This window comes from Ursus americanus, chromosome 29 (assembly GCF_024610735.1).
Source record: "Ursus americanus isolate L20-20 chromosome 29, mUrsAme1.1.p, whole genome shotgun sequence".
In the NCBI taxonomy this organism is placed as follows: Eukaryota; Metazoa; Chordata; class Mammalia; order Carnivora; family Ursidae; genus Ursus; species Ursus americanus.
The window spans coordinates 29,827,546-29,849,075 of NC_142155.1; the positions used below are offsets into that span (position 1 = coordinate 29,827,546).

Sequence of the window (21,530 nt, forward strand, 5' to 3'; positions counted from 1 at the left end):
ACGCGCCCGCACCAGTTTGGTCCAGCCCCTGCGTTCGGTCCAGCGTGGCCCGGTTTGGAAAGACTAGTGGAGGTGGGAGGAGGGAGCGGTGATGCAGAAGTCATCTAAAAATTGGGGCGGGGAAAGGAGGCTACGGTTAGGAAGGCAAACAAACTGCGGAAGTTGTAGCAGACAAGTTGGGAGGACCGGTAGGTGCCCCCTCCCAAAAGGGAATGAGCAAGTGCCACGGCAGCAGGACTTTTCCCTTCTCTGATTCTGGAAGGTGCTAGACAAAAACATGGAACTAATTTCCCCGACAGTGATTATAATCCTAGGTTGCGTTGCTCTTTTATTATTCCTTCAGCGGAAGAATTTGCGCGGACCCCCGTGCATAAGGGGCTGGATTCCTTGGATTGGAGCTGGATTTGAGTTTGGCAAAGCCCCTCTAGAATTTATAGAGAAAGCAAGAATCAAGGTATGTGGCCTTAGCAGGTGGGGTTTCCGGAGGAGGTAATGTTTTCTTTTTTATTTTCTTTCATTGGATCTCAAATGCAACATTAAAACACAGGGAACATACCTGCTGTCCACAGACGATCATTCCTCAACTATCAACAGCTAAACTTTATGCAAGTTATTTCGAAAGAAATAGATTTTTATTGGTTATAAATAGATTTTTATCAGCTTGTAGCTGCCTTTTTGGAAGTAGATATTGATTTATAAATGCTAGTTACTTCATCGTAGTTTAAAAGTCCTAAGGGTACACATTAACTAAACACTTGGAATAATTCAGAAAGACAAAAGTGAAATATGGTTAATTTAAATTTATGAAAATGTGTTGTAAGTTAGTATCTGAACTGAAGTTAACACCAGGCTGCTGTAAAAAATTGCTTGCAAACTTAGTCTTTGCAAATTTAGCCCGCACTGTATTTTCAGCTGGTGTTATTATTTGATGATGATGAGATCCATTTTCACTGCATACTAAGGAGATTAGTAATGTTGTAGTAGATGTTTTTGTCCTTAAAACAGCTTTCAAATATAGTGTATCTTTCAAAAATAGTGTGTAAGTTACTGCCAACTTTTCTCCTTTATTTCGGCGAATACTTCAATGTGCGTTCCTGTGTGTGTGTTGTGTGGTTGTGCTTTTGGCACTTACTCGATTGTTTCCTCAGAATAAATTCCTAAAAGTGAAATTGCCTAGTCCAATGACATGAACATTTAAATTGTTCATATTATTGTGTCACTCTGGCCAAAGAATGTAACATTATACACCTTTTCTCGTCCTGTGAGTGTAGGGGATTGCCTAGTTCCTGATATTCTGGCCCATACTAGGTGCCATAATTATTGGGAGTCTGACACAGGAAAAATGATATATTTTAAAGGAATGTTTCTTTGTTTCCCATAGCCTTCCTTAGTCATGATTTTGATAAATGTTAAGGAACGTTTTTTACAAGCTTGTCTCAGAAGGTCAAGCAAGGTCAAAAATTATTCTGTTTTCTTCTAAAAGGTTTCTAGTTTCCCATTTTACATTTAGGTCTGTGATCCATTTTGAGGTTGGTTTTTTTTTGTTGTTGTTTTGTTTTTTGTTTTTTGTTTTTTTTTGGTATGGTAAAAGTAAGGGGTGAGGTTAATTTCTTCCCCATCTGGATGCCAGTTGTTTCGATATCATATCCTAAAGGACTGTCATTTCCTCATTGATTGCCTTTGCATCTTTTCAAAAATAAATTGACCATATATGTGTAGATTTATTTCTAGCTTTTCTATCCTACTCCGTTGGTTTATATGCCCACTCCTTTGTTAATAGTACACTGTCTTAATACTCTAATTTTATAGTTAGTCTTTAAATCAGGCAGTGAAAGTTCTCCATATTTCTCTGTAATTGACTTGCCATTCAAGATTCTTTGCATTTTACTGTAAGTTTTAGAACTGGCTTGTCAATATCTATCATAAAGACTGCTATAATTATGATTGGAAGTTTGTTAAATCTATCGAAAAAGTGGGGGAGAATTGCCTTCATAACAATAGTAAGTCTTCAAATCTATGACTGCTCTGTGTCTTTCCATTTATTTAGCTATATAATTTCTTTCAGAAATGTTCTGTAGTTTTTGTGTTATGCCTGTGGTTGTTAACTATTTTATATTTTGAGGCTGTTGTAGATAAAAGTGCTTTTACTTTTGTTTTCCATTCGTATCCTGTTGAAACATAAAAAATACAATCTGTTTTCTGTATATTAACTTTATACCTTGTGACTTTGCTAAATTCAGTTGATTACTTCTAGTAGCCTTGGAGAACCTTTAGGATTTTTATACATAAACAATATGTCTTGTAAATGGATAAATTTACTTCCTTTTTTCTCATCTTAATGCTTTTTATTTCTTTTTCCTCTATTACAATCAGTAGGATTTCTAGTATATTATTGAATAGAAGTGGTAAGAGTAGACAAGCTTGTCTTTTCCCTACTATTAGTGCAAATCGTTCTGTATTTCACCATTGAGTATATTAGCTGCAGATTTTTCCAAGGTGCCTATTTCAGTCCTGACCTTCAACCCGTATATAGGATTCTCAGTTGCCACCAGAGAAATAAATGGTGACTTACTATCTATTCATGTCCATCGTTTCCTAGCTGCCAATGAAATCCTTATCTCACCTGATTCTACCTCATCCTACATAGAAACAGAAACATCTGCATTTGTTTTAAAAGCTGCAAAGTATTCCCTAAATCATAGTTTACCTAAACAGTGACTTAATGACTGACATAATTTGTTTCTCATATTTTGCTGTTTTATCGTAGGAACAAGTGTCATTTCTATGTGTGCAAGTGTATTTATGTAGAATGAATTATCAGATTCAAAGTATAAATGCATTTATAATTTAGAGTGAAATAGGAAACCTTTTGAATGTGTTGAGCAGAGGAGTGATGGACTCTGATTTAAATCTCAAGGGTTCACTTTGGTTGCTCTGTTAAAAACAGGAATGCAAGAATAAAAGAAAGAAGATTAGTTTGAGGTTATTGCAATAATTCAAACTCGAGATCATTGTGGTTTCGACCATTGTGGTTTCAACCATGGTGATGGCAGTCGAAATTTGAGAAGTGGCTGGATATATTTTGAAGGTGGAAACAGCAGGGTTTACTGGCAAATTGCATGTGGTGTGTAAAAGAATGAAAAAGGTCCAAGATGACTCCAAAAAGTTTGGCTTGAGTAGCTAGAAAATGGGAGTTGCTGTCAAGTGAAACAGCCACAAATGCAAGAATTTATTGGAAGGGAAGAAGTTATCGGAAGTCCAGCTTTAGTTATGTTGGAGTTTGATAAAAAATAAAAAATAAAATAATTAAAATTTTAAAAATTGAAAAAAAAAAGATATGATGAGATATGTTGGAGTTTGGGATGTTGCTATCCAAGTAGGAATACTGAGTTAAGCAGCTGGATAAATAAATTTGGAGTTTGCAAAAGATGTCCAGTGATGCATAGTTTCAGCCCCTTTTACCTATATCTTCAATAGCTGTCATTTCCCCTAAAATTCTTTTCACATATTTATTTCTATTCAATGTTTTTTTCCCACATTTCTAGACTCTCTTTTCCTTAGACTCTTTATTTCCTGTGGGTTGTAGTCTCCCTTGTGCTTCTTGTCATTGTCATTTCTCTCTCTCTCTCTCTCTTTTTTTTAAGATTTTATTTATTCACTTATTTGAGAGAGAGAGAGAGAGAGAGCATGCATGAGTGGGGGTGGGGCAGAGTGAAAGATAAGGAGAGAGAATCAGACTCGTCGCTGAGCTTGGAGCCCAAAGAGATGCAGGGCTCCATTCCAGGACCCTGAGATCATGACCTGAGCTAAAACCCAGTCAGACACTTAACTGACTGAGCCACCTGGGTGCCCCAGTCATTGTTATCTTTTATTCAGAAATGTCTTTATTGTTTCTTTCTTTCCTGCGTTCCTTTATCTCCTAATTTTCCTCTGTTTTCTAGCTGCTTCTTCCATGACTTATATTTCTTCTTTGCTTATTTCCTTTGAAATTGCAATTATTACATTACTTCTTTTTTAATTCCGAAAATAACTTTGCATTATAGATTTTATGTACCCTATTGCAGAAGGGTTTTGGTAAGTTACTTCATCTATAAGGAAATTATGCTCTCCTTTTTTTCTTTTTTTAGGATTTTTCTTATGGTGCTGAATTTTTCCTTTTTTGTTTAACTGTATTTTAAGGAGTTGAGTTGTCTCGGACCAGCTGTCAGGCAGGAGGTTTTGCTGGGGGGCAGTTGCCTTCTAGGTTTCTTGATTTAAGTCTTTTATCCTCCCTTGCTACAGTGAAAATATAGTGTCTCTGTGTACCCATGGCTCCTGTGTTAGGATATAATCTTGCAGATTGGAGCCCTCGCTGCCTTGCTTCAATAGCTGCTGCTAGGAAAAGAGGCGACCCGTCTTCCCAGGTGTACTTTTCACTCTCAGAAGATACTGCTTCCTGGAGCCCACTTTCTGTGTTATCTTTTGCTACCCCCCCCCATTATCCATGGCCTGTTTATCTTAGCCCATCTCATAGTGGTTCCAACTGTATATATTTCCTTCTAATATCTCAGAGTGTATAATTCTGAGCTTTTCCACTGTTGAGCCCCCTACAAATCCCCTTTTTCTTTCCCACCATGCTGTGATAGCTTCTAAGAACAGAACTGAAAGTTCTGTTGGTATCAGGTGCCAGGGACACACTGTTGTAGTTAGTAGACTTTCTTCTTATTGTCTAGCTCAATATGTTGCTTATGCATGTATATTTCATTCTCCTTGTGGCTCTGTGTGATTTCCAGGAAAGAAGTGGAACAATTCAGAAGGAAGTTGCCATAATATCACTACCAAAATTGGAAGTGAATCTTCTTTAAAAAATAGAGGTTTTTTTCCAGATAGGTCCGTATTCTAAAGTCATGAACATATATACAATGAAAGGTCTTTCTCTCATCTCTGTCCTCTGGCTGCCTATCTTCTATTCCAACAAGAATATTTCCATTCTCTTCTATAACTTTCAGAGATATTCTGTGAATGAAAAAAAAAATGAATTAGGAATGTTTGCTTCTGAAAAGATGGGGTAATTGTACGTTCCCCTATTCCTCCCACTAAGTGCAGCTAAATCATAATTGAACATTATATATAAAACAAACATAAGATTCTAAAAGGTGGAGAGAGGAAGGCAGACAGGCTAGGGACCACAGGATCTGATAAAAAATATGGCACTGAATTTCCTTGATTTTTTCCTGCTTCACATACCTAGATTGGGCTCTAGAAAAGCCAGCAACCTGGAGATGCCAGGGGCACAGATAAAAAAATTAGCCTCAAGACAAGCCTACTGTCTCTAGGTGAAGGGCCAGGAAAGGAGCAGCCTAGCAAGACAGAACTTTTAGACTGTAACTGCTTCAGGCAAACACCGCAAGAAAAAAATTATGGCATCACCTCAGTCAGCAAGTGCCAAGTGAAAAGACTGGCCCTAAATCTTGGTCAGGCTGTAATGAAGTAATCCTCCCCCTCCTCACAGGGGTAGTGTCAAAGGAGGCCTACAGGAGTCATGACTTTCTATACTGTTTAGCAGTAATGAGGCCATCCCTACTGCGGTGTTAATGGAGACCACACCAAGAGCATGGACTGCACCAGAAATGAGCAATAACAAGGAGTCCCCTCCTACTCACTGGAGTGGTGACCCATGAGCCTTAGAAGATGGGTCAAGAATTTCACCGCCACTTAGCAAGAAAGAGGCTACGCCTCAAACACCTTCTCACCTCCAGGCCAGTGGAGGTCATCTGGGAGCAATAATGAGGAATCCCTTCTTCTCCTAGCCTGAGTGATATAAGAAGAATCTAGTAGGGAGACTTGCTTTCACCATCAACCAGCAGTAGCAAGGAAACCTCTCCCCATGCTGAGTGATAAACCTAAATTTCAGTCCCCCTACCTGGCAATAATGAGGTGGCACTCCCATTCCCACTCAGAATAATGCCAAAAGAAGCCTGGAAAAAAGATGAGTTAAATAAAATGCAGTGTTATAACATAATATCCAAAATATCCATGTTTTAGTAGAAAATCACTCATACCGAGAACCAGAAAGATTTCAACTTGAATAAGGAGAAACAATTAACAGACGACACAGATCTTAGAATTATCTGACAAGGATCTTAAGGCAGCAGTAATAAAAATGTTTCAACAAGCAATTATAAGCATGCTTTAAGCAAATGAGAAAAATAGAAAGTCTTAGGAAAGAAGCAAAGTCTATAAAGAAATAGTACTTACAAAAAAGAAACATATGGAAGTTTTAGAACTGAAAAATACAATAACTAAAAAAGAAAAAAAACAAAAAACCCTCAGTGGATGGGTACAACAGCACAATGGAGAAGAGTGAAGAGAATCAGTGAACTTCAACGGAGGTCAATAAAAATTGCCCAATATGAAAAAAAAAATTGAGCAGAACTTCAGGGACTGTAAAACACCTAACATTTATGTCATCAGAGTCCTAGAAACAGAAGCAGGAGGGTGAAGCTGAAAAAGTATTTGTAGAAAGTAGGGCTGAAAATTTCCCAAATGTGGCAGCAGACGTGAACCTATCGATTCAAAAAGCTAAGCTAATCCCAAACAGGAAGTCCACAGCAAGAGAAATGATAGACAAACTTCCGAAAACTAAAGACAAAGGTAAGTTTTAAAAGCAGCAAAAGACAAATGGAACCTTATCATAGTGGGGACAGAAACTGGAATGATAGCAGATTCTTCATCAGAAATTGTGGAGACCAGAAGAATGGTATATCAATTTGCAAGTGCTCAGAGAAAAGAACTGTCAACCTAGAATCCTATCTCCAGCAAAAATATCCCGTAGGAATTAAGGAGGAGTCAAGACATTCTCAGTTGAATGAAAACTAAGAGAATTTTCCACTAGAAGACCTACTATCCTAAACAAATGACTGGAAGTAGTTCTCTAAACAGAAAGGGACCAATGAAAGTGGGAATCTGGACATCAAGAAGGAAGTAAGGACCCAGTAAATAGAAGATATGTAAATGCAATAGACTTTTCTTCTTGTGATTTCTAAATTATGTGTGGTGGCTGAAGCAAAAATTATAACACTGCCTGATATTGTTCTAGATGTATGTATTACATTACAAATGGGAGAGGATAAAGGGATATAAAGAGAGATTCACTTGAAATGGTGAAATGACCACACTGTGCAGCCATTGTGGAAAACAGTATGAAAGTTCCTCAAAAAGTTAAAAAAAAAACTACCCTACTATCCAGTGATTGCACTACTGGCTATTTACCCCCAAAATACAAAATTAATTGAAAGGGATGCATGCACCCCAATGTTTATTGCAGTATTATTTATAATAGCCAAGTTATTGGAGCAGCCCTAGTGTCCATTCACAGGTGAACGGATAAGAAGATATGAGATATAGATATATAATGAGATATTATTCAACCATAAAAAAAGAATGGAATCTTGCCATTTGCAACAACATGGATGGAGCTAAAGAGTATAATGCTAGGCAAAATAAGTCAGTCAGAGAAAGACAAATACCGTACAATTTCATTCATATGTGGAATTTAAGAAACCAAACAAATAAACAAAGAAAAAAAAGGAGAGAGAGAGAGAGACAAACCAAGAAATAGACCCTTAACTATTGAGGACAAACCGATGGTTTCCAGAGGGGAGGTGGGTGGGGGAATGGGCAAAATAAGTGGATTGAAGAGTCATTTATGATTACTGAGTAATGTATAAAATTGTTGAATCGCTATGTTGTACACCTGAAACTAGTAACACTGTATGTTAACCATGCTGGAATTAAAATAAAAAACTTCAAGAAGTGGCTTTATTAATTGACTAAGATAAGTTATGTATATATACTATAATAGCTGGAGTAATCACTAAAAAATTCTACATAAAAGGTCCACTTAAAAATACTATAGATAAGTCAATGGAATTCTAAACAATGTTCAAGTAACACACAGGAAATCAGATAAAACAGAAAAACGAAAACCAGGGAGAATGAACAGAAAAATTAAAATAACAGAGACTTAAACCCTAATATAGAACTAATTTAAACTATAAATGGTATAAGGACAGTTATTTAAAGATAGATATTTGCAAAATGGATTAAAAATGATGCAACTATATGATGTATAATAGAAACTCACTTCAAATATAATGAGATAAGCAGGTGAAAATCAAAATTATGGAAAAAGATGAATTGTGCAAGCATTAGTCAAAAGGAAGTAGGAGTGGCTATGTTAATAGCAGAAAAAGTAACTTCAGAGCAAAGAAAATTACCAGACACAGAGGGGGACATTATAAAATCATAAAGGGGTCAATATAACACAAAGAGTTAGCAATTCTAAATGTGTATGCACCAAATTGCAGAGCTCTAAATTATGTGAAGCAAAAACTAGAAAGAAGAAACAGACAAATCTATGGTTATATTAGATGTTTCAACAAACTGAACAATAGGTAGAACAGCTAGACAGAAAATCAGCTAGAGTATAAAAGACCACCAACCAAAAAGATCTAATGAATATGTGTAGAACATTCTACCTAACAAAGAAGGTTATGTATTCTTTCAAGTGCCCATGAGCCATGACAAGATATTCAGGCCATAGACCCCCACAAAATTCAAAAGAATTTGAATGATACAATGTATCCTCTGACCACAGTGAAATGAAACTAGAAATCAATAACAGGAAACTCTCCAATCACTTGGAAGCAAACAACATATTCCTAAATAATCTGTGAATTATAGGGAAAGTTTCAAGGGAAATAAAAAATTTTGCTGAATTGAAAGAAAATAAAAATGCAACTTATCAGAATTTGGAGGACACAGCTAAAGCAGTGCTGAGAGAGAAATTATTATCGCTAAATATTTTCGTTATAAAAGAGCATAAGTGTGAAATGAAGAACGCTTCTCTGTCAACTCCCTCCCCAGAAAAGAGCAAAATAAACCTCAAACAAGAAAAAGCAAAGAAATATTAACAGAAATCAATGACAATGAAAACAGGGGGAAAAAAACCCAGAGAAAATCAGTGAAAGAAAGCCAGTTCTTTGAAAAGATGAATAACTTTGAAAGATCTCAAACAAGAAAAAGAAAAAAAAAAAGACACAAATTATTAACCTCAGAAATAAAATGGGGCACAGCATTGCAGATGTCAAAAGGATGGTAAGGGAATACCATATACAACCCTACACATAGAAATTTGACAACTTAGATGAAATGGACCAAATTTCCCCCAAAATGCAAACTACCACAACTGTTCAGTATGAAATAATTTGAACAGCCCTATATTACTTAGGAAATTGAGTTCATAATTTTAAAACTCCCAAAAAAGAAATCTTAAGGTCCAAATTGTTTTACTAGAGAATTATGCCAAATTTTTAACAAAAAATTAACATCAATTGTATAAATAATCTCTTTCAGAAAGTAGAAAAGAAGGGAGCATGTCCCAGTTTATTTTATGAAGCTAAAATCACCTTGATACCAAACCAGATAAAGACAGCACAAAAGAAGAAAACTGCAGATCAGTATTCCTTATGAATATAGAGCAAAAGTCCTCAACAAAATATCAACAAATCAGCAAAATATAAAAGGAATTATAGACCCCATGACTCCATGATTCTCTTCCAGGGATTTAAGGCTGGCCCAATATTTGAAAATCAGTTAGTGCAAGTCACCATATTAACAGGTGAGAGAAGAAAAGGCACATGGTCATATTGATTTGTACAGAAAAAGCATTTGACAAAATCCCACACCTATTCATGATTTTTAAAAATTATCAGAAAAATAGTAATAGAGAGAGTCTTCTTCAGCTTGTTAAAGAACATCTACAAAAATTTTACAGCTAACAGCAATCTTAATGGTGAAAGAATAAAAGCTTCGTCTCTGATTGGGAACAAAGGAAGGATGTCTATTGCCACCATTCTTATTCCACATAATGCTGGAAGTTCTGGTGAGTGCAATTAAGCAAGAAAAAAAAAAAAAGTCATATGGAAAGAAACAAATAAAACTGTCTCTATTTGCAGATAATGTGATTGTTTACTTAGAAAATCTCAAGGAATCTACAAAAAATCTCCTGGAATTAATCAGTAAATTCAGCAAGGTCACAGAATACAAAGTCAACATACAAAAATCAATTGTATTGCAGCATACTAACAATGAACATGTGCAGATGGTAGTTAAAATACAATACCATTTACAGTCACTCAAAAAGAGAAGCATATTTAGGTGTAAATCTAACAGAACCTATACAGAACTTTATGATGAAAACTACAAAACCTTGATGAAAGAAATGGAAGAACTTAATGAAGAGACATACCATGTTCATGGATTGGAAGAGTCAACATAGTATAGATGTCAGTTCCCCCTAAATTGATATACAAGTTTAATGCAAATTCTATCAAATTTCTGGTAAGGTGTAGATATAGACAAGATTATTGAATAGTTGATATGTAAGGGCAAAAGAACTAGAATAGCTAAAACAATTTTAAAAAGAATAAAATGGGAAGAATCAACTGCACTCAATTTCAAGACTCATTATATAGCTAGGGTAATGAAGATTATGCAGGTGGAGGGATAGATACAGAGAACGATGAAACAGACTTGAGAACCCAGAAATAGACACACTAAATATCCAATTGATTTTAGACAAAGGTGCAAAAGCAATTCATTGAAATAAAGATGGCCTTTTCAACAAATGGCAGTGACACCAATAAGCCGAAAACAAAACCAAAACAAAATGAACCTTGACCTAAGTCTTAGACACCAATAAGCAGTTAGATGCCAATAAACCAAAAACAAAACAGTTCGACACCAATAAGCCAAAAACAAAACCAAAACAAACATTGACCTAAGTCTTGCAACATAGATAAAAATTAACTCAAAGTAGATCACAGACTTTTACACAAAACACAACACCATAAAACGTTTAGGAAAAAATAAGGAGAGTATCTTCTTAACCTGGGGCTAAAGAGTAGTTCTTAGACTGGGCACCAAAAACACAATCCATAAAAACAAAAACTGACTAATTGGACCTCATGAAAATCACAAGCTTTTGCCCTGTGAAAGACCCTGTTAGGACACTAGGAAGACAAGCTGTACACAAAAAATATTTGCAAGCCACTTATCCAATGAGGGACTGCTATCTAGAATATATAAAGAACTCTCTGCACTCAACATTTAAAGAACCCCAACAAGTCAACTTAAGAAATGGCAATGACATGAACAAGTTCCTGAAGAGGATATAAAGCTGGCAAATGAACACATGAAAAAAGTTCCACATCTTTAGCCAGTTGAGAATATGCAAATGAAAACCACAATGAGATATCACTACACACCCGTCAGAATGGCTAAATAAAAAAGAGTGACAGCACTCAGATGCTAGTAAGATAAAGAGAAACTGAATAACTCATAGATTGCTGGCAGAAATGTCAAATGGTACAACTACCTGGAAAGAACTTTGGCAGTTCTTTAAACAAGGAAACATGCAACTGTCATATGACCCAGCAATTCCACTTCTGGGCACTTAGCCTAGAGAAACGAAAACATGCATTCACACAAAAACTTGTGCACTGATGTTTGGAGCAACTTTATTTGTAACAGTCCCAAATTGAAAGGAACACGAAAATCCTTCAACAATGTTTAAACAAGCTATAGTACATCCATACTACAGAATATTACTCAGAAATGTAAAGGAATGAATTATTGATACATACCACAACCTGTGTGGATCTCAGATGTTTATACCGATCGTGAAGTTTCCATTTTTCCAAATCATTCATCTTTTCATCTTCTATTTGTATACCATTTGCTTCTATTGTATACCATTCCTGAAATTCAGTGTTATAGAACTGGAGAACGGGTTAGTAGTTGTCAAGGGTAATGGAAGAGGTGGGGGTGAGAGGAAAATGGGTGTGACTATAAAAAGGCAACTTGAGGCGTCTTCATGGTGATGGATGTATTCTGTACCTTGACTTTATCACTATCAGTGGCCTAGTTGTGATATCATTCGATAGTTTTGCAACATGCTAACACTAGGGGAAACAGAATAATTCATTCATGGGTTTGCTCTGGATTATTTCTTATAACTGCAGGTTACTCTATATCTCAAAATAAAATGTTCATGAAAGAACACACAAGGATCACTTCTACAACATACTGTATGTGCTTGCCTTTGCTTCATAACATCCAGACATTGCACAAAGAAGGAGAGCAAAAGCAAAGCAAAGAAGACAGAAACATTCCCCTGCCATAGAATTTATAACATTGGACATGATCATTTGTACAGTGCAGTTTTGCAATGACTTATTTTAAATACCATGCATCACCAGTTATGTCAGTTCTTCAATGTGTTTGAACTTGGCTCTTCCTACACTGTGGCCAGGTACATATATGAGTTATGTAGGCCACTTTCCTAATGGAAAATTAAGAATTCTTGTTTGTACAAAACTTAAACAATGGAAATTATTCATCTTCTAAATATCGATTAACAAGTAATTGTAGATAAGGAATACAGGAAAGTCGTGAAGACGTCCGGATCACCAGTGTGAGAAAATGAGACTTCACTGATTGGTGGCTTCACGGTTTTCATGCCCACAGTTGCCTGATAGTGCCCAACAGTGCGTTACAGGAATGATCACGTGCCATTTCAGGGGCATCTAGAAATGATTGCAATATTGGAGTAGTGACAAGCATAATGTTTTAAAATTCTTATGGTAACTATAACGGGATATGAAAGTATGGGTGATTGCTCCAAGAACATACATGTTGGATGTGGTATTGTAAAGTCAGTGCTGCCACAGGAAGAAATGAAAAGAAGGAAGACGTTTATTATACTAATCGGTCAGAGAGGGCGGCTGTAGAGGAGAGCCAGTGCAGGCCACGCAGGGCCTCAGGGAAAAGCACCGGTATCAGTCAGGAGGCAGAAGATAACAGCCAGAGGGCGCCTGGGTAGCGCAGTCGTTAAAGCGTCTGCCTTCGGCTCAGGGCGTGATCCCGGCGTACCGGGATCGAGTCCCACATCGGGCTCCTCTGCTATGAGCCTGCTTCTTCCTCTCCCACTCCCCCTGCTGTGTTCCCTCTCTCGCTGGCTGTCTCTCTGTCACATAAATAAATAAAATCTTTAAAAAAAAAAAAAAAAAAAAAGATAACAGCCAGAGAAAAGCCTGTGCCTGAGCCTTTACTGGGGCCTTCTCAGAAAAGGCGAGGCAGGGCAGGGAAAACAATTTAGGATTGGCTACTTTGAATAATTCTTGTTGGTTTTGGGCTAGACGGGTGGTTTCTGGTTGCCTGGTACCTGGCCTTAGGATGATTTCAGGCAGGGGAAGTATTAGTGTGTGAGCATTAGAAAAGGAAGTAGATAGGGATATAGACTCAAAATTGGTTGGTTTGCATGTGAAAGGTATGCTTCTGGCTGGCTGAGCCCTGTGCGCTCTCCAGGAACTGGCTAGTCCTGGGAGGGCAGTCTCCACTCAGTAGTGGAGCCTCCCAATAAAGTCATGGACTTCCTGAAATCAAACTCAGGGCTAGTGTGTGTTTGTAGGCTGCTAAGGATCTGACAGAGGGCAGATCTGATGATGTGGGATGACAGGAGCCATAGACATAGAATAAAGAGAAGGTAAGAGTGTAGAATCCATAACACAAGTGAGGAAGTGCTGGCATTTCACAGAGGCAGGACCTCCCATCCGTGCTAACCCTAGGAGAGGCACGGAGAATGGGTACAAATGTGTATCTTTGCAAGATTTGGTGGTAAGAAGTTGCTCTTACTTGATTGCCTTGAGTTTCCTAGTGAGTTACAAAGCAGGAACGGTATCTCAGAGTGGAGAGGGTTGGGCAGGTATCCAGGGGAACTAGTAATTTTAGAAAGTGAGAAAGTGAACACATTAGAGAACTTTTTAGGATTGCAGGACATTGTTGAGTGACCACAGATTTAAGTCAGCTGTTTTGTATCTTTTTCTTGAACAAAATTGAGCTATAGGTTGCTTGTAAGCCTACTGGTATCTGGAAAACAATGTTTATTTTATTTTTTTTATGACTTTTTATTATATTATCTTAGTCACCATACAGTACATCCCCGGTTTCCGATGTAAGGCTCGATGATTCATTAGTTGCGTATAACACCCAGTGCACCATGCAATACGTGCCCTCCTTACTACCCATCACTGGTCTATCCCATTCCCCCACCCCCCTCCCCTCTGAGGCCCTCAGTTTGTTTCTCATAGTCCATAGTCTCTCAGGTTTCATTCCCCCTTCTGATTACCCCCCCTTTCTTTATCCCTTTCTTCCCCTACTGATCATCCTAGTTCTTATGTTCCATAGATGAGAGAAATCATATGATAGTTGTCTTTCTCTGCTTGACTTATTTCACTTAGCATTATCTCCTCCAGTGCCGTCCATGTTGCAGCAAATGTTGAGAACTCGTTCTTTCTGATAGCTGAGTAATATTCCATTGTATATATGGACCACAACTTCTTAATCCAGTCATCTGTTGAAGGGCATCTCGGCTCCTTCCACGATTTAGCTATTGTGGACATTGCTGCTATGAACATTGGGGTGCATATGGCCCTTCTCTTTACTACGTCTGTATCTTTGGGGTAAACACCCAGTAGTGCAATGGCTGGATCATAGGGTAGCTCAATTTTTAACTTTTTAAGGGACCTACACACTGTTTTCCAGAGTGGCTGTACCAACTTGCATTCCCACCAACAATGTAGGAGGGATCCCCTTTCTCCACATCCTCTCCAACAATTGTTGTTTCTTGCATTGTCTATTTTTGCCATTCTAACTGGTGTAAGGTGGTATCTCAGTGTGGTTTTGATTAGAATTTCCCTGATGGCTAATGATTTTGAACATTTTTTCATGTGTCTGTTAGCCATTTGTATGTCTTCATTGGAAAAGTGTCTGTTCATATCTTCTGCCCATTTTTTGATTTGTTTATTTGTTTCTCGTGTATTGAGTTTGAGAAGTTCTTTGTAGATCTTGGATACCAGTCCTTTATCTGTAGTGTCATTTGCAAATATATTCTCCCATTCCGTGGGCTGCCTCTTAGTTTTTCTGACTGTTTCCTTGGCTGTGCAGAAACTTTTAATCTTGATGAAGTCCCATAAATTCATTTTATCTTTTGTTTCTCTTGCCTTTGGGGATGTATCATGAAAAAGGTTGCTTTGGCCGATGTCGTAGAGGTTGCTGCCTATGTTCTCCTCTAGAATTTTGATGGATTCCTGTCTCACATCGAGGTCTTTCATCCATTTGGAGTTTATCTTTGTGTATGGTGTGAGATAGTGATCAAGTTTCATTCTTTTGCATGTAGCTGTCCAATTTTCCCAGCACCATTTATTGAAGAGACTGTCTTTTTCCCACCGGATGTTTTTTCCTGCTTTATCAAATATTAGTTGCCCAAAGAGCCGAGGGTCCATTTCTGGGTTCTCTATTCTGTTCCATTGGTCTATGTGTCTGTTTTTGTGCCAGTACCATGCTGTCTTTGTGATCACAGCTTTGTAGTATAGCTCGAAATCCGGCATTGTGATGCCCCCAGCTTTGTTTTTCCTTTTCAACAGTTCCTTGGAGATTCGGGGCCTTTTCTGTTTCCATACAAATTTAGGGACTATTTGTTCCAGTTCTTTGAAAAATGTCCTCGGTATTTTGATCGGGATAGCATTGAAAGTGTAGATTGCTCTGGGTAGCATGGACATTTTAACTATGTTAATTCTTCCGATCCATGAGCATGGAATATCTTTCCATCTTTTTATGTCTTCCTCAATGTCTTTCAAGAGTGATTTATAGTTTCTAGAATATAGGTCCTTTACGTCTCTGGTTAAGTTAATTCCAAGGTAATGTATGGTTTTTGGTGCTATTGTAAATGGGATGGGTTCCCTAATTTCTCTTTCTTCAGTCTCATTATTCGTGTATAGAAATGCAACTGATTTCTGAGCATTGATTTTGTATCCCACCACGTTACTGAATTGCTCTATAACTTCTAATAGTTTGGGAGTGGCTTCTTTTGGGTTTTCCATATAGAGTATCATGTCATCTGCGAAGAGAGACATTTTGACTTCTTCTTTGCCGATTTGAATACCTTTGATCCCTTTTCGTTGTCTGATTGCTGTTGCAAGGACTTCTAGTACTACGTTGAATAATAGTGGCGAGAGTGGGCATCCTTGTCGAGTTCCTGATCTTAAGGGAAAGGCTTCCAGCTTTTCCCCATTGAGAATAATGTTTGCAGTAGGCTTTTCATAGATGGCTTTTATGAGATTGAGAAATGTACCCTCTATTCCTACACTCTGAGGGGTTTTATCAGGAAAGGATGCTGTATTTTGTCAAATGCTTTTTCGGCATCAGTTGAGAGGATCGTATGGTTCCTGAGTCTTTTCTTGTTGATATGATGTATCATGCTGATTGATTTGCAAATATTGAACCACGTTTGCATCCCAGGTATGAATCCCACTTGATCATGATGGATAATCCTTTTAATGTACTGTTGGATTCTATTAGCAAGTATCTTGTTGAGGATTTTGGCGTCCATATTCATTAGGGAAATCGGTCTGTAATTCTCCTTTTTGAGGGGGTCTTTGCCTGGTTTGGGGATCAAGGTAATATTGGCCTCATAGAATGACTTGGTAGCTTTCCTTCTGTTTCTATTTTTTGATATAGCTTTAGGAGAATAGGTATTATTTCTTCTTTGAATGTTTGGTAGAATTCCCCAGGAAAACCGTCCGGGCCTGGAGTTTTGTTATTTGGAAGGTTGTTTATCACTGACTCAATTTCTTCATAATTAATTGGCCTGTTTAAGAAATCAATTTCTTCCTGTTTCAATCTTGGTAGTTTATAGGTTTCCAGGAAGGATTCCATCTCTTCCAGATTGCTTAGTTTATTGGCATATAGCTGTTGATAAAATTTTCTAATAATCCTTCCAATTTCAATGGTGTTCGTCGTGACCTCTCCTTTTTCATTCATAATTTTAATAATTTGGGTCCTTTCTCTTTTCTTTTGGATAAGTCTTGCCAGTGGTCTGTCAATTTTATTGATTCTCTCCAAGAACCAGCTTCTAGTCCTGTTGATCTGCTCTACTGTACTTCCGGTTTCTGATTGATTGATTTCTGCTCCAATTTTGGTCAACTGCTTCCTCGTGCGTGGATTAGGCCTGTCCTTCTGTTGCTGTTCCAGCTTCTTGAGGTGAGAATATAAAAACTGCATTTTAGATTTTTCTATTTTTTTGAGTGAGGCTTGGATGGCTATGTATTTCCCCCTTAGGACTGCCTTTGCAGTATCCCATAGGTTTTGGACTGTTGTATTTTCATTCTCATTGGTCTCCATAAATTGTTTAATTTGATTTTTGATTTCCTGGTTTATCGAGTCATTCCTGAGCAGGATGGTTCTTAGTCTCCAAGTGTTTGAGTTTCTTCCAAATTTTTCCTTGTGGTTGAGTTCCAATTTCAGAGCGCTGTGGTCTGAGACTATGCAGGGGATAATTTCAATCTTTTGGTATCGGTTGAGACCTGTTTTGTGTCCCAGAACATGGTCTATTCTTGAGAATGTTCCATGGGCATTAGAATAGAATGAGTATTCTTTGGTTCTGGGATGTAGTGTTCTATATATATCTAAGAGGTCCAACTCGTCGAGTATGGCATTCAAAGCCTTTGATTCTTTGCTTAGTTTTTGCCAGGGTGTTCTGTCTATTTCTGATAGTGGGGTGTTGAGGTCCCCTACTATTAATGTATTTTTATCTATATGTCTCTTTATTCTGGTTAAGAGTTGGCTTGTGTATCTTGCTGCTCCCCTGTTGGGGGCATATATATTTATAATTGTCATATCCACTTTTTGAATACTTCCTTTAAGAATAATATAGTGCCCTTCTGCGTCTCTAACTATAGTCTCTAGTTTAAAATCCAATCTATCTGATATGAGAATTGCTACCCCAGCTTTCTTTTGAGGTTCATTTGCGTGAAAGATGGTACTCCATCCCCTTACTCTCAGTCTGAATGCATCTTTGGGTTCGAAATGAGTGTCTTGTAGACAGCAAATGGATGGGTCATTTCTTTTTATCCAATCTGCAACCCTGTGGCATTTATGGGAACGTTCAAACCATTCACATTGGCACTAAGAACTGAGAGATAGAATTTTAATGATGCCATGTTGCCAGTAAAGCCTTTGTTTGTATTGGTTGTGACTTTCTTTTGCGTATCACTCTTTGGGCCTTTTTACCTTTATAGAACCCCCCGTAATATCTCCTGTAGGGCTGGTTTCATTGTTACGAAATTGGTCAATGACTGGCGATTCTGAAATGTCTTTATTTCTCCATCAATTCTGAATGACAGCCTTGCTGGATAAAGGATCCTTGGCTGCATGTTTTTCTCTGAAAGAGCTTTAAAAATGCCCCCCCAACCCTTTCTCTCATTCCAGGTCTGTGTAGACAGGTCTGACGTAATTCTGATGCCTTTGCCTTGGTACATGAGAAATTTCTTTGCCCTGGCCGCTTTCAATACTGTATCCTTGGATCTAATATTTGTGAATTGCACTATGACGTGACGTGGCATAGGTTTGTCGTGGTTGAGCTTGGGAGGGGTTCTCTCTGCCTCTTGGACACGAATTGGAAAACAATGTTTAAATATTTCTGTTTGACATAATTTCTAATAATTATTTCTAATTATTATTTCCTACTACAAGAAAGGAAGTTGTAAACAATGATCAGAATGAAGGTTAAGTATTAGAACAGAATAAATTATGATTTGTATAATTTAGATTTGGCTGAATCCAGCAAAGTTTATAATTAATTATCATATATAATCATAATAATTTGTATCTTGACTATAACTTCAGCATTAGGGTTCTTGCATAACCCATGGCCCAGTAACTTATTAGAAATCCTTTCTAATATCTGTATTTATGTTATCTTTCAGTATGGACCAGTATTCACAGTCTTTGTTATGGGCACCCGAATGACCTTTGTTACTGAAGAAGAGGGGATTAATGTGTTTCTAAAATCCAAAGAAGTAAATTTTGAACTAGCAGTGCAAAATCCCGTCTATCGCACAGGTAAAGAATACGTTCAGATAGTTTGTTTGAGATACGGCATCGGAGTCCAACAGTAGCTTTGTTAACGATTATATCCTCACTCCTCTATCAAGAATGTTGACGGCCCCTTCCTTATTTAACTCTTTAAAATCAGGACAGAAGGTAGAAAGAATATCTGATGAGTTTGGTTGTTGAAAAACAAATTATTGGCAGCCTCATGTAAGTCTTAAGGAGACGTGGGTAAGAGATGAGTTTACCTCATTGCTGTTTACTTTGGAAAATACTCGGAATCTGTATCCTGTTACAGCTCCCAAGATGCCGTTCACTCTGTTCTCCTGCTGTGTAGACAGTGTTCCACGGGCTGTAGCTCTTGGCTTGATCACATGTTGCTACTCTGCTCACTGAAAGTAGAATGCCTCCTCACTGCTTAGTATGCCCTTTCCTGTGCCATTTCCTGACACATTCCATAGGGCTATTAAGGTAAGTGGGGCTTGGCTTCATGTAATTGGTGGCCTTCTGTTCTCCATCCTCAGAGAAGGCTGGATTGTACTTGTCTGCATGCTTCTGGTGTGACTGTCCAGCTTATTTCTTTCCAGGCTGCAAACGTGTGGTGCTCAGGCCATTTGTCTTCCCAAGAATGCGGAGCTGTTTCATTTTGCTGCCCGATTCTTTTCTCTGCTTCCCTAATGTCTATGCTTACTTCTGTTGTCAGTGGCTTCTTTCTCTTGGTTTCCTCTTTGGCTTCTTTCTTAGGTTCCTCTTCATGTTACCTCTCATGTATCTCTTGCCATTAAAACGAAAAAAAATTTTAAAAGCTGTCAATAACCAAGAGCATGATGGTTATTTCTTCTTGCCTGCAGGAAGATCACAGCATGTGGGTTAAATTCTTTGACTGTTTAGTGCTTCTCGATATTTAAACTGTGGAATTTCAGATCAAAGAATATAAATATTTTGAAGTTTAAAGGCTCTTGATCTGTAAGTTCACATATCCTTTCAGAAAAATATGCCAACTTCCTCACTGATCAGGGGTGCTTGAAAGTGATCAAGTTTTTTTACCTCTGCCTCCTCTGGGGACTTTCATGTTTAAATATTTCTATTTAATAGACAAAATATGTTAATATGCGCTCGAGCCAGATTCCCATTCCTCTCATATATTCCTCCGTTATGGAGAAGTTGTATGTTCGGGAAATCAAAACATTATTTTTAATTCACTAATACAAAATGTAACCTACGCATAATAGGCTGACAAAATAGAAAACTAAAAACTATTTTTTTTGAAAAAGTTACTTTACAGACAATAAAACAGGATTAAAGAAAAATATAAAAGAATAATGAGTTTAAAAACTTAAACTCTTACTAGCCGAACTCAAGCAGGCGTGTGTATCGTGGAAGGAACATGAACACTAATACAAAGGATGTAGTGGGGTCAAAGCTCCTCATGCGGTTAGGAAGTGTTGGCACTTGAAGGAGAAATAGAAGGTAGCAGGAGAAACGTATGGCTTATAGTTGTGGGTGCTTGGGAATGGGGTGAGGTTAGTCAAGGAGAGAGTGTTTTGAGCAGATAGAACACCTAATAAAAATGCTGGGAAATATAAATATTGGAAATATCACACTGCACCTGAGATACAAATTTGGGGGGAGAAGGGCCTGGAAATGTCACTGGAGAACTAGAAAGATGGTAGAAGGCTTTGTGTAAACTTTGTTAAGGGTGGGAAGCCAACGAAAGCTTTTAGATGTGGAGATAAAATCACTGGATTTGTGCTTCCCAGAGGCCCTCCTAATCACCCATTTGTAGATCACTCCTGAATGTGAATTTCCTGAAAGACTTTTACTGTTTCACGGGATAGGTTGAATCTTCACCTCCTTTTACTTGCAGGAGGTGATTTTATGTATTGGGAAGACTTTGGTTCCAGTCCCTACTGACCAAGTGATAGCAGAGGTAGATTGACTGTTTGCTTCAAGGAGTTGTTGCTTCTTTTGAAAAGTTTTCTCTGTTTACAGCATCAATTCCAAAGAATACTTTTTTAACACTGCATGAAAAACTTTATATCATGATGAAAGGGAAAATAGGGACTTTCAACCTATATCAACTCACTGGACAACTGACTGAAGAATTACATGAGCAACTGGAGAATTTAGGCAATCATGGGACAATGGAGCTGAACAGCTTAGTAAGGTAAATAGATGTATTAGTAGTATTTGCTCTTGTTGTTTTTTTGTTTGGGGGGTTTTTTGGAATAAAAAACTTTGAAGCCTGTGCATTGAACTTTAAAAATTATCTGGTGGATTAATGAAGTCCATCTAACTAGGTAATTAAGAGATTATACTAATCCTTTACATGTTAGTTAATGAGCAAGTTTTCATTAGCACTCCAATTTTAAGGTGAACAAAGAAGCCAATACAATCATCTTAATACATTTACAGTAATTTCTCCTCATTCCATGCCATGTAGAACATACCTACCTGGAGGGGATGCTGAGAGACAGGTGAGACAGGAAAGGGCGTTGGAGGGAGGCAAGTGGCCTCAGCCATGTTTCGAAGCTTTCTGG

At 37.7% G+C, this 21,530-nt stretch overlaps 1 protein-coding gene across 4 annotated transcripts in view; it reads left to right on the top strand.

Annotated features, from left to right (window-relative positions):
- Positions 1 to 58: 58 nt before the first annotated feature.
- CYP39A1 (cytochrome P450 family 39 subfamily A member 1) overlaps positions 59 to 21,530 on the top strand; it is a 90,823-nt gene continuing 69,351 nt past the window's right edge. For 2 of the 4 annotated variants that reach the window (XM_045801728.2, XM_045801742.2), the window contains exons 1-3: positions 63 to 454; positions 18,867 to 19,002; positions 20,983 to 21,157. In XM_045801728.2, the coding sequence (XP_045657684.1) occupies positions 278 to 454; positions 18,867 to 19,002; positions 20,983 to 21,157 (488 nt within the window). In that variant the 5' untranslated portion in view covers positions 63 to 277. Of the gene's footprint in view, positions 455 to 18,866; positions 19,003 to 20,982; positions 21,158 to 21,530 lie in introns of all 4 variants that reach the window. The other 2 variants (XM_087857053.1, XM_087857054.1) reach the window with 2 other exon arrangements.